Source organism: Meles meles, chromosome 11 (genome assembly GCF_922984935.1).
Source record: "Meles meles chromosome 11, mMelMel3.1 paternal haplotype, whole genome shotgun sequence".
NCBI classification, from domain to species: Eukaryota; Metazoa; Chordata; class Mammalia; order Carnivora; family Mustelidae; genus Meles; species Meles meles.
This window is the reverse complement of record NC_060076.1, coordinates 7,600,080-7,613,447: the sequence shown is the minus strand read 5'-3', so window position 1 is coordinate 7,613,447 and position 13,368 is coordinate 7,600,080. Positions and strand designations below refer to the sequence as shown.

At 52.3% G+C, this 13,368-nt stretch overlaps 1 protein-coding gene across 2 annotated transcripts in view; it reads left to right on the top strand.

The window, feature by feature from the left end:
• Positions 1–9,174, top strand: part of STXBP1 (syntaxin binding protein 1) — a 73,821-nt gene extending 64,647 nt beyond the window's left edge. Inside the window, exons 18-20 of one of the 2 annotated variants that reach the window (XM_046022765.1) lie at positions 119–273; positions 1,810–1,935; positions 7,226–9,174. In XM_046022765.1, the coding sequence (XP_045878721.1) occupies positions 119–273; positions 1,810–1,919 (265 nt within the window). In that variant the 3' untranslated portion in view covers positions 1,920–1,935; positions 7,226–9,174. The remainder of the gene's footprint in view (positions 1–118; positions 274–1,809; positions 1,936–7,225) is intronic. The other variant, XM_046022766.1, reaches the window with a different exon arrangement.
• The last annotated feature ends 4,194 nt before the right edge of the window (positions 9,175–13,368 follow it).

Here is a 13,368-nt window from a genome sequence, read left to right as displayed (position 1 = left end):
AAGTCATTGAGGTATGGCATACTAAATACTTCAGTGCAGAGAAACATAATTAATCTCTCTCTCTCTCTTTCCTTCTCTCTCCCTCTCTCTCCTCTTTTCCCTCTCCTCCGGACCCCAGCGCCCGCTACGGGCACTGGCATAAGAATAAGGCCCCAGGGGAGTACCGCAGCGGTCCCCGCCTCATTATTTTCATCCTTGGGGGCGTGAGCCTGAACGAGATGCGTTGTGCTTATGAGGTGACCCAAGCCAACGGAAAGTGGGAAGTGCTAATAGGTGAGTGGGGGCGTGTACTCCAGACGGAAGGGGCTGCTTCATCGCACTCTGACCCATTCCATGCTTCGGTGTTTCATTCTGTCTTCGATTCTCCATTGCCCCTGCAAAACATAGTCTCTAGACACGTTAGTGGACAGCAGCAGCTAAGGGGCCAAGGGTTCTTTCCTCATGTCTGCACTGGGTCTTGTGATGAGAGGCAGCTGCAAGCGGTGGGAAGCGCCTGATCACAGACTCCCGCACACCCAGACTCCCGTCCCTGCTCAGCCACTGCCAAGTGGGTCACCTTGAGCAAGTGCCCCACCTCTTGGTGGACCACGATTTCCTGACCCAACCCAGCGGGGTTAAGAACACCCACTTATAGCCTTACACTGAGCCTGAGGTGGGACTTTGCGTTTTCCTAGCATTGGGCCTCATATCCGGAAGATGCTCAGTGAACGGAAGGCAAATTTTCGCCCCCTCCTTTACGTGTCAGTTGGAGACGGACAGACACAGCGTGAGAGCAGATACTGTCTGAAACATACTGGCCTGACCGCCGGACTCTGTGAAGGGGCCCCGCCCCCTTACAGTTCCTACCACTTCTAGGTCGGCCGTACCCTTTCTGGTGTTTCCTTTCAAGAAGAAAGGAAGCAACTCATTAGAGCTGAGTTCAGGCAGCGGAAGACTTTACTCTTTCCCCAGTTTCTAGGGCTGGAAGGGGAAGAGCAAGCGGAGAAAAGTCATGCTTTCTCTGAATGCCTTTTTGGCCCCATCTTGCCCTTACCAAAATGGATTACACCCGCCCAGGGTGCCTCTTGACCTTGATTGACTAAAGGCTAACCGCCCTGGCCTTTCCCTCACCTCTGCAAGCTGTGTCCGTTTTACACCTCTGCTTTGGGGCAACCCAGACACAGTGCCCCCCAGCTCTCAGAGTGACCAGGTTCTGCAGACCAGTCCATGTGGCCATTCCCGGGTGTGTCAAGATGGACCTCGCGCTGTCAACCCCCTTTCTAGAGACCACCATTCAGTGGAGAGATTGGACTCCTCTCCTTCCCCTCCCCATTCCCTGGAACGTCCCCACCTGGTCACCACTTCTCCCTGTACTGTTTTCTCCTTTTTGTTACATGGACCCCGTGATAAAGCTCTCTATCTCCTACTCGTGTGTGTGTGTGTGTGTGTGTGTGTGTGTGTTGCATGCACACGTCTGATCATTTTCAGCTCAAATGCAGCTTTCCTGGGCAGAAGCTGTCACAGCCAGGCTTTGGTGTAAATCTCCCACTTCGACTTTGGTCCTGACCGGCAGTTCCCTGTTGGGGGGTGGAACCCCGGGGAGAGAAAGTTGCCCTGATTCACCGAGAGGCCTGGCGCAGACAGCTGACGTCCGCAGCGTGGCCTCACCTGCTTTGTGCATGCGGCTGTCCTCGAGGCCTGTGTGCGCGTGCGCGTGCTCGCGTCCTGCTTTCTCGTACCTCATTGGCTGCATAAAACGTAGGCCTGAGTTGGCATGTTCCTATAACGTACCGTTGTTCAAGCAGTCAGCTGGACTCTGTTCTCCCGCAGGTTCTACTCACATTCTCACTCCCACCAAATTTCTCATGGACCTGAGACACCCCGACTTCAGGGAGTCCTCTAGGGTATCTTTTGAGGATCAGGCTCCAACAATGGAGTGAGAGCCAGAGAAACAAAGTAAAAGCAGCTTATTACAGAAAAGAAACTCTTCCACTCTGAAGGGTTTTCTTTGATTATTCCGTCACACTTTTTCTTTCTTTTTCCCTTTTTAGTTTATTTATTTGATTTCCTTTCAACAAGAAAATGCTTGCAGTTCTTAACACCGATTGAAAATGTGTCCGGTGCTGCCTTCACAGACCCTGCCGCGAGAGCCTCTGGGCCCCGGCCTGCTGCTCAGTCAGGCAGTGCTGGCCCCTGGGTTTTAATCCGAAAGTGCTCGTAACTGCTGTGACCAGTCCTTCAGAGAAGCTGAAGCTGAGGGATGCCGGAGGCGTGGCTCGCGAGCCTGCCGGCCCGGGGATGGGGACCAGGCAGGGAACACATAGCATCCCACTTTTGGGGGGTGGGAACGAGAGCGTGAGGCCTACGGGCGTTCGAGGGGCCCTCCTCAGAAGGCAGAAGTCCAGTGGAGACATCCGCGGGCACCTGATCATGAAGGAGGCTCGTTGGAGCGTGTCAGAGCGCGTCAGAGTAGACTCCACGTCTGTGGTGGTTAGACCCAGAAAGTCCTTTTTCCCAGGACAGGCACTCAGCTCGAGGAACAGTTTCTAAGCGGTGATGGGGTTGCGAGCCTCCGCGGCTTGGTGAACCCCAGCCGTCACGGGAAAGCTCAGGTCTCATGTTGGTCTGGGGAAAATGGCCCTTAGTAGTCACTTACTCTTGTAGTAATCGCTTTTATTTTCATTCTCCTGTGGATTTTTCCCAGAGCTGAGTCATCGTACCCCTCTCTCGCCCTGAAGTCTCTTAGTGAGATCTGAGAACCTTTTGGTTAAAACCCGTTGTTCACAAGTGTGCTGTTTGAGGGAGCGTGTCTTCTCTCTCCCACCACGCTCGTGCCTTTACCTGTTACCCAGGAAGCCCGTGTCTGTCTGGGAGCTTACCCGGCTTTTATTCTTGTCCTCATTCCCTCCTCTCTCTTGCCATCTGTCCCGTGTGCTAGGAACCGCCTCTGGTGTGTTACATGACAGGCAGTTCCTGAAGAACTCCACCGTGGCATTAGTCACTCCATGGCTTTTGTATGCAGTCTGGGATGAGGCCATACTCTGTGTGCCTGACTTTGTGCACTTCACTGTCCATGTCCCCGGACTCCCCTACCCCCCACCCAGGCTGAGATGTGGCCCAGAGAGTCGTGGAGCACGAGTCACCTGCGAGCAGTAGCGAGGCTTAGACCTGAGCCCCAGCTCTGCTGGGAGCACCTGTGGGACTGTAGGAGGTTCCCCCCTGCCCCGCCCATGCACACAGTGTGCAGAAAGGAGAGAGGCTGGACCGCAGGGCCCCAGGCTCCTCGAACTCTGACCGTCTAATTCAGTAATTCAGCTCGGGGGTCTCAGCCTGCAGGCCCACACTCATGCATTTGCAGTCTGATGAACTTCAGGGGACTGGGCCATCGGAACCGTAACCGGGGAGCACCAGAAGCATGCTTGTTTGTATAAAGAGAACGTGCTCGGGCCACAAAAGGACTCGCTGTAAAGGTCGGAACAGGCAGCCGTGCAGCTTATCTCCTCTTTCCTCCCTGTGGCTGAGAGGTGGCTCCCCTGGGCAGTAGGAGGGGAGAAGCTGCCGGTGGGATGAGCCTGCACGGCGCACGGCGGGCTGGCGGTGGCTCTGGGCTGCCTCCCGTCCTGCCCAGCTGCCTTCCCCTAGAAAGTGCAGCCAGTAGGTGATGAATAAAAGCAATCGTTAAAAAATAGTCATTGTTAAAAAAAAAAAAAAAGTCATTGTTCAGAAGAAGTACCTTGGTCGGTTGGTAATCAGACATCTGGTTCCGTGTACAGACGGCAGGGGGGCGATTGGCATTCACGGCAGGATGTATTTTAAGACTTACAGGACAGATGCTGAGTCCGGCTGCAGCAGCGGCAGACCCCTTACAGGGTCTGAAAGACTCAAACCCAGATCCCAGGGGCTCCCGCTAGGATTCGCTCTGGGAGTCCCTGCTTCAGAAGCAGCCTGTCCCTCGCAGGCTGGTTTCTTCTGTTTCGTGTTCAGTCAGCACAGAGGATCCTGGCTGCTGTCTGAGCAGAGAACATGAATAGACTCGAGTGGTATACTCTTGGCTTCTGGAATGCTTTTGGGGGGGCAGTGTTGTGTTTTAGCATTCCGTTAGGAAAAAGCAAGACAAGGAGCCCTAATCCCGGGGAGGTCAGAAGGCAGGTAAAAATAGCACTTGCACCCTTCTGTTGTGATTATGCAGGTGACCAAAGACAAAGACAGTGTAGGACAGGCGAGGGCCGGGGTTGTCTCCTGTCAACATCAATGTCTGCGGTGACTTAGCTTCTAAGAGATGAGTTTTCCCGCTCAGCAGTGATGAGGGTGTCCCTGGCGGGCCCCGCTTGTGGCTACCAATGCCCACTCGGTCCTCTGGCGCCTCTCTTCCCCGGGTGCCGGTTGAAGGGAGCTGGTATGGTTAGCCGAAGTGCCCAGATGCACCCAAGACTCACCTTAATCCCTTTAATCACTCATCCCTCCGTGTTGTCCAGAAGTGAAGTCTTTGCATTAGACCGTCACCCCCAGCTCTGGGGGGTTATGTTAGAAGTAGCAATCCTGAGGGAATGTCCAAGGTGCCGTCCAAAGCCAGCGGAGGCGCTCTGAGAAGCTGTTACACAGCACTTGCCCTTGGGAGAAAGTTTTTGTTTTTTTTACATGAATGTTTTACTTTATTCCCAATTGGAGTCAAGTCCCATTTTTCAGTGGGACTCAGATTTGAATGTGAATTCAGAGCCAGCCCATTGCCCAGCTGCTATTTAAGCACTCACTTGCACGTCGCCTGCCGGGGCCAGGAGCCCAGGTGCCCAGAGCTGAGACCAGTGGCATGGATTCTGGGCCTGGCTGTGCCACCGAAGGGCCACAGACAAGCACTCACTTAGGGCTTCATTCTCTCATCTTTAGGATGTGGAGTGGACCGGAGCTTGGTTCCCAAGCCTGGCAGATCGTCGGACTCCCCTGGGTTACTCTTAAATGTACACATTGCCTGGCGGCTCCCTGGGTCATCTGGGTTGGTAGGTCCGTTTTGGCCAAAGCCAGGAATGCCTAGACCAGCCGATCTCTAAGAACACTCTGAATTTCAGATTCTCTTAGGAAAGATCTGTCCTGGCAGAGCTCACTGTGTCTGACCCACAGCACTGCCTTCGAGGTGACTGCGTTTGGACACCAGCGTTCAAATTTCTCAGTCTTGCGGTTACAGAGCATAAGAGGGACCCTCAGAGCAGTCGACCCCCCTTGTGGTTCTGGAGAGTCTCCCTGGTCAGCTTCCCAGGGGTTCAAAACATGGGTTTGCAGCGTGTGCGTCACAGGGTCACCCAGCTCCGTGTGCAGAGTTTGTGGTGGTGAAATCTTGAGCAAGGTATTAGAACAATGCAGGTGATTGGGTGACAAGAGTTCGCTCTCAGGTGATTCAGATTAACACCGGCCAGGCTTAAAGACACCCGCTGAGTCTGGGCCCAGGAATTCCCAGGCCTGTGGCAGAGAAACTTCTCTCGGTCAGACTGGGAACACCAGATGGTCAGCTATCAGATAGTAGAAAGCTCTGGGAGCATGGGTTCCTTAACCCTTTTCGGCCTCCCTGAGACTCGAGTTTGCAGGTAAGCAAGGCAGGGAGCATTCTGGGATGGGCATCTGACCAGAGGCTCCCTTTTGATTTTTCCAGTAAATTGAGTCTTCTGTCTTGTGTCCTGGGACTCAGATGGATGGTGTGGAGGGTGGGCATTAGGGGCGGTTTCTCTGGCATGTGCACTCTTACTGCCTTTACCTGGAAAGCCCCCAAGTTAATCTCTGCACAAAATGCCCAGAGGCTTTCTAGACGTCGGACGCGCAGACTGCGTGGAGTTGAGATTTGGAAGGCCCTTGCTCTGGCAGTGGTTCACTGTTAAGGATTTGGCAGTGTTTATTCCTGTTTTCTCGCTCGGGGAGTAGCCTTTGACCTTCTTTAGGACACCTAGGAAGATTAGTAAGGTCGCAGAAATGAGTCTGCTTTTGAGCGAGGTCTGCAGAGCAATGGGTCAGCTTTCGAGGGCAGGGGCTGCTGCGGGCTATAAGTCCTCACTTGGGGCGGTGACAGGTGGCTAGGGCTTGAACTGTTGTGGATGGGACGTTGGAAGAAGCCCCTCATGCCAGAAAGGGCTTTCCAAGTTTGCTGCGGGTCTGGATGGACCAGGCAGGCAGGTTCAAGGCCTGCAGTCCCAGCAGTCACGGGTCAGCTGAGCACACAGTGGTCGAAGGCACAGGGACCCTGGTACTTGGAATCGCCCCCAACAAGCCAGCCAAAGCCTTCTTTTGCTCACCCTCAGGGTGGAAATCTGGCCCCTGCGGTTTCTGTCCCCACCCCCACCAGGCCCACGCCCTCGCCCGCACCTCCAGGGGGGCACATTTTCAAGTACGGCTCTTTTGTTCAGTCCTTCTCTCCCACCGGGACCTCTTTCTTTGAAGCCCGCTGCTGCATGTGTGCCGGCCTTATGTTCACACCCGGTCACCTCTGTTCTGTTCCAGTAAAGTCCATGTCCAAGCCACACGGTCCATGCATCTTTTTTTATTGCACTTCTTAGCTCTCTCTCTCTCTCTCTCTCTCTCCTTATGAAAAAGGACTTCATTTATTTATTTTATTTTTTTATTTTTGCAGTAGAAGTATATCTAATTCCATTAGCTTAAGTTTTTTGCAAGCATTTCTAATCTCTTACAATGTGCGGTCTCTGCAAGGTAAGGCCTCAGGTACCCTGGCCCTTTCCCTTTCACGCCTGAGGTCCCACCCGCGAGGGCAGTACCAGCCTGCTGACTCCCAGGGGTCAGTGGCTTCCCCCAGGGTGCCCTGCCCATCACTCTGTCCCTAGCAGGCACCATCCTTTCCACACACAAACCCCCTACCATCCCCGCCCCCTTCCCAGCCTTTCCCCTGCCAAATGGTTTGGAATTCCTCTCCCTGGCTTCACCTCGAGTGCAAGAGAGAATCAGAAATGCAGCCGCCCGGTCCCCTGGCAGATGATGCTGAGCCCAGACGGAGAGGCGGGTTCCTTCCTTGGTATAGCCTGGGGCCCTGCCTGAGCCCGAGGATGTGTTTTATGTATCTCCAGCCCCCAAATGTCTCCCAGGCCTATTGTGATGTGGCCCCCACACCCCACCCCTGACCCCCTCCCTGCTTCCTCTAGACCAGGGTGCGGGTGGGGGAATGGGTGCGGAGCTGGGGAGCGGAAGAACAGGAAGACAGACACAGCGGGAACTACAGCCAGCAAGCTCACTGTCTTTTCTGCCCCCCCCCCAGGATCCACGCACATTCTCACCCCACAGAAACTTCTGGACACGCTGAAGAAACTGAATAAAACAGATGAAGAAATAAGCAGTTAAAAACATAAGCCACCCCTCCAAAAAACGAACCCTCTTCCCACAGTGCTCCGCAGCCCCTGCCGCTGCCCGCCTCGGTTACTTTGCTGACCCCGTCCCTCCACTGCCTCCCCCAGCTCTGCACGCCCTGGCCGGCCCTGTCGCCGCTGCGTTCTCGTGTTTGATGATGCCCTCTTCTTGTGTGAAACAAAAGAAAAGAATGCATTGTGTTTTTTAAAAAGGGTATCTTCTATATGTGTCCTAAGAGGAGAAGTTCCCGCGTAAGGGACACACTGCTGGAGAAGTTGTAGAACTTTCTAGAATGAATGGACACCTTCTTCCCATTATTATGATTCCATGACCTTGTATATAACCCAGTGCGACATGTGCAAATTGCTTGAGTATGGGAAGGTAGACGTTTGGGTGTTTTACAAAATCCGTTTTGGGCTGTTCCTGGTTTTTTTTCAGGAATCACAGAGATGTCTGTTCCTGGACTATTTCAAACTGAGGATTAATCTGTTGGCTTCACTCCAGTTCTTACCCCCCTCAGCCTGCTCTCATCCAGATGAACTTAGCAGTGAAGATCAGGTGACAGGTTGTGAGGTTCGAGCTGGAAGTGACCTCTTAGCCTTCCCCAGTGGCTTACCACCCCCCCCACCCCGTGCTGGGGCTGTGGGAGGGGCTGGAGGTGTTCCCATGAAGTCAGGCCCAGTGCTGGGCTGCCTGCCCGCAGCCTGTCACCGCTCCCCACCCCACCCCCTACCTTTACAGCCTAAGTCACAGTGCCCAGCGAGCGTGGAGCATGTCCCACCAGGACCTCTGTCTCTTGGAAAAGCAGTTAGGCTGGGCTTTTTGGCCAGACCCTTTCCTTCCCCGGGCACCACCCCCAACAGAACTCTTCTTTCCCGGTGGGGTCGGCTCGGGCGGAGCCCCAGGTGAGGAATGAACTAGAACGGAATCTGAGCAGAGGGCCCTTTTCCCGTAGACAAAGGTCTGTGCCCCTAAGACTTCAAACCCCCAGAAAAACAGCCCATTGGATTTATGCAGACCCTGTTCCCACTCAGATTATCCTCAGTCTAAGATACTTCATAATACTTTATTTCATGTCGTGTGGGGTCGTACGTCGTCGTGCTTGTACGAGAAAATGGTCATGTTATTCTCCGTATAAAACTTAGCTCTAAAGCAAAAATGAAAGAAGCAAACGCAGAAAGGATGTCTCGTCATCCTCCAGACTCAGCAGCTCTCCGTTCTCCGGTGGTGAGCGCACCACGTGTCCTGCTGCTGGTGTCGCACAATATGACAGTGGAAGTCACAAAGATGTCCCCTGCCCCGCCCCCCGCTGCCCTTGAACCCCTGCAGACCGTGTGCATATTACTGTCTCGTGATGTCCCTGCAGACGTGGTGTGTGCTAGCTCCACGCGGCCGCCCGCTCTCCTTTCGGAGCGCGCTCCTCGCCCTCCCCGGTAGACGCTTCGTGGTGTTCTCAAGGCTTCGGAATCTCCCCGGCGCACTCAGATTAGTTTTCAGGCCCCTTCTCTCTGTCTCCCTTCTCCCCCTGAAGATATCCCGTTTCCTTAGGACAGAACCGTAGGTGCTTGCACTGGTTTGTTTCTTGCTGTCACTGCTTGTTTTGTCCCCTCCCCCTGACCCGACAGGGCTCACGCTTCAGGGCCTTGTGCGTCGAACATGTTGGGTTTCCTTTCTCTGTTATTTATATAAAAATAATTTATCAAAAGGATATTTTAAAAAAGCTAGTCTGTCTTGAAACTTGTTTACTTGGAAATTCTCAGAATCTCAGTGTTGGAAAGTATTGAAGCACAAACATGTATCATCTCTGTACCGTTCTGTACTACAGCGCTCGAGTCTAATAAATCAATCAGTCAGCACCCATTCATGGTGTCCGTGATGGCTCCTGGTCTGGCTTTGCTCTGGAGAGTCGAAGGAGGAAAGCTTCTGTGGTGGCGCGTTTCAGATGAGACCGTCACGCCGGCTGTGGCCCCAAGTCTTCTGGACCCCAGTCAGCATCGCTCACGTTAAGATCTGTAATGGTCTCACATTCGAGGACAGTTCATGAAGCTTGCCTTGGGCCCTGGGCAGCAATAGGGCACTGTTTGTGGCCAAGGGAGCTCGTCCTGGTCTTATTTCTCCTTATCAGAAAGGCGTCTCTACTCAGAGACCACAGATGCTCCCTGCTTGGGGACCGTGCATTCAGGGCAAAAGGGCGGTGAGGGCACTTTATCATCTGCCTGTTCTCCTCCTCTCCTCCTGCTGCCACACCCTTGGCCTTATGAGCTCTCCAGATCGGACTCTGGTTCGCACCCTATTGCTCTAGAAGCTTGTTCAGAATCTGGGTGGACAGAGATGGGTTTGGCCTTGAGTTAGGGTTGGGGTCACACCGGAAACCTGCTGGAATAGGAGGCACAGGGAGTGGGGGGTTCTTTGTAGGAACTTCTGGTTCTGCTCTGTGGTCCTCAGTCACTGTCTCATTCAAATCCTGATCTTCTTCAAGGCATGAAGACATCTAACAGCTTGAGGCCTGTTCCAGCTGTCTGCTGGTGAGACTTGGCAGATAGGGACGTAATGATGATGACGGTGACCATATATTGAGTCCCTGCTCCACGTCAGACCCCTGTGTGCCGCATCTGTTGGGTGGCTCCCTTCCCAGTTTCACAGATGAGGAAGCCAAGACCAAGAGCAAAGCAGTAACCCCCAAAGCCCACTCCAGCTGGGGGGGCATCAGACACTCACCATCTTACAGCAGTAGTCCCTGCCCCAGTAACCAAGCACCCTCGAATGAAATCCAAGATCATAATGTTTAAATTCTAAATCATTCTTTTTTTAAAAGAGTTTATTTATTTATTTATTTGACAGAGAGAGAGAGAGCACAGAGAGGGGGAGCAGCAGGGAGAGTGAGAAGCGGCAGGCTCCCTGCTGGCTCGAATCCTGGACTCTAGGATCACAACCCGAGCCAAAGGCAGATGCCTAATGGAGCCACCCAGGTACCCCTAAACTTTAAATCATTCTAAACTGAATTTACGTTAAAGCAAAGTAAATGCCATTTGCTCCTTCCTTCCAGGCCGCCCATCCCCTCCAGGCCCAGGCTAGTGGCTGGCTAGTCTCTCCCTGATTGTCTCTGACGGGCTTTGACCCGGAGTTCTGATACCGCCCTCCTTTCCACCACCCTCGCCACCAGCCAGCAGCAGAGACCAGGCCCTTCATATGCTTCTGGCAGTTCTTTCGTGTTACCCAGCACAGATGGAGCCTGTGGCCGCCCCAGAAAGTCTCCAGTGATGTTAGATATTCTTGGAGGAACAGGGGGTTCTGAAGCCAAAGCAGATGGTGCTGACTCAGTAACTGACAGCCCTCGACCAAGACAGATCTAAGAGCTGTAGCCGGTCACTCTGCCTTTCCAGGGGGCCAGACCGGCTCAGGGGCCAGTCCACCTGCCTCCGTGCACTCCCAGGCATTCCTCCCTCGGACACCGAACGGCAGAGTGGCCGGGGCACAGACCTCACCCTCAGGCAGGCCTGGCTCGAATCTGCTGTGGGTCTCATTCCACGTGACCCTGATAAGGGACTTTTATAGACGAATACACACAGGATGATACATTTATGTAAGGTGTTAAAGCCTCATAAAAAGCACTACACCAGGGCGCCTGGGTGGTTCAGCGGGTTAAGCCTCTGCCTTCGGCTCAGGTCATGATCCCAGGGTCCTGGGATCGAGCCCCACATCGGGCTCTCTGCCCGGCAGGGAGCCTGCTTCCTCCTCTCTCTCTGCCTGCCTCTCTGCCTACTTGTGATCTCTACCAAATAAATAAATAAAAATATTAAAAAAAAAAAAAAAAAAAGCACGACACCATGCTTCCGGACACACGTGTTGTAAATGTGCCAATGCACGCACGAGAATGACAAATACACCGAAGTCAGGAGAGCGGCCACCCAGGAGGCGAAGGATGGTCACTGTGGTGTTTCCTTCTATCCCCAGTCACAGAAAGAATCCGTGGCTTCAAAGTGCTTCACTGAATAAAAAAATGGAGAGATAGTAATTCTACTTGTAGTTAATATACATTGAGCAAGTATTATGTGTCCGGCATGAGTGTTTCTATCTCTCTTGCTGATTCTTCTCAATTCTAGGAGTTAGAGGTCATTGTTATCCCTACTGACAGATGGGGAAGCAAAGACACAAAGACAAGAGTAATTTGGCCAAGGCCTCCAGATGGCACATGACAGAGCCTAGATTTAAACATGGCAGTCTGACTCCAGAGCCCAGTTTTTCTGCTATCAGGAAAACAGCACCAGTATAAAAAGACGACAGGATTCTGGGTGTGAATACAGAACATGAGTCTGCATGGGCTGGAACTAATAACTCTCTAAGAATTAGTTTAGGGGCACCTGGATGGCTCAGTTGAGCGTCTTGACTCTTGATTTTTGGCTCCGGTCATGAACACGGTCCTGGGATTGAGCCTGCATGGGGCTCTGCGCTCAGCAGGGAGCCTGCTTGAGACTCTCTCTCTCAGCCACTGGCCCCCCAGCCTGCATACAGATGTGAGAGAGCTCTCTCTCAAATAAGTAAATAAATCTTTAAAAAAAAAAAAAAAAGAATGATTAGTTTACACAGCAACCAAAAAAAAGAAGAGTGGAAGTAAGACACAAAGCAATAAAAATTGGATTTCCCGGGACAGCAAGCTACCCCTCCCTGGTTCCCTGTGCACTACCTGTCATGAAGGAGCACTGTCAGAGAGCAGGTACCCGGGCACAGAGGCCTCGTCCATTAGCCAAGCAGCTTTCCTCACACCAATCACAGAAGAGTATATTCTAGAATGAAACCAAGTAATTCCATCGCTAAAGGTAGGGAAGAAACCCAAACCCAGAGACAGCAATCAGAGTTCTACTCCTTAGAGTAAAAAGTAGCATTGGATGCAACGTTGCCAAGAAGCTTGTGAGAAACCAGCTGCTGGGGCGCCTGGGTGGCTCAGTGGGTTAAGCCTCTGCCTTCGGCTCAGGTCATGATCCCAGAGTCCTGGGATCGAGCCCCGCATCGGGCTCTCTGCTTAGCAGTGAGCCTGCTTCCTTCTCTCTCTCTGCCTGCCTCTCTCCCTACTTGTGATCTGTCTGTCAAATAAATAAATAAATAAATAAATAAGAAAGAAACCAGCTGCTGCTGACCTCCAGCATCCTTGAGCAGATGGCAATGTGCCTGGTGGAAACAGTGATGTAGAGAGTGAAAAATGATTTGGAGGACCAATTGTCAACACATGCTTCCCCTTTCAACTGGAGCAAACAGCGATGAACAGTTTGAGTCCCCTCTTGGCAGGAGGTCTCCCTCAGCAAAGACAAAGGGCTCAGAGAAGGCTTGTTCTCTTCGTTAACATCCCATGCTCGGATGACACCAAACGCACAGGCAACGGAAGGAAAAATAGTTCGAACCACATCCAGGTGTAAAATTTCTGATATCAAAGGACACAATCAACAGAGTGAAGAGACAGCCCGCCCACATGGTGAAAAAAATTTACAGATCATGTATCTGGTAAGTTCATATCCAGAATATATAAAGAACTCCTGCAACTCAACAACAAAATACCTGACTCAGAAATGAGCAGAGGACCTGAATAGACGTTTCTCCAAAGGAAATATACAAACAGCCAATAAGTACCTGGAAAGATGCTCCACTTCATACATCAGGAGGGAAATGTACATCAGAGCCTCAGGAAACCAGTTTACTCACTGGATTACTGGTTTATTACAAAGGATATTAAAAGATATAAATCAACAGTCAGATGAAGAGATGCACATAGGGGGAGGTCCCAAACAAAGGAGCTTCTGTCCCCAAGGAGTTTGCAACCCAGCACAGGGGCACATGGATGGCTTCCGGTTTGTCAATCCATGAGCTCTCTAAACCTCGTCTTATTTTTTTTTTTAATGAAGACTTTATTGCGTAGGCACAGTGGATTAAAATCATTGGCCATTGGTGATTGATTCGGCCTCTAGCCCCTGCCCCCATCCCTAGCAGTCAGGCGGTGGGACTGAAAGTTCCAGCCCTCCAATCACAAGGTTGGTTCCTCTGGAAACCAGCCCCCAACCTCAG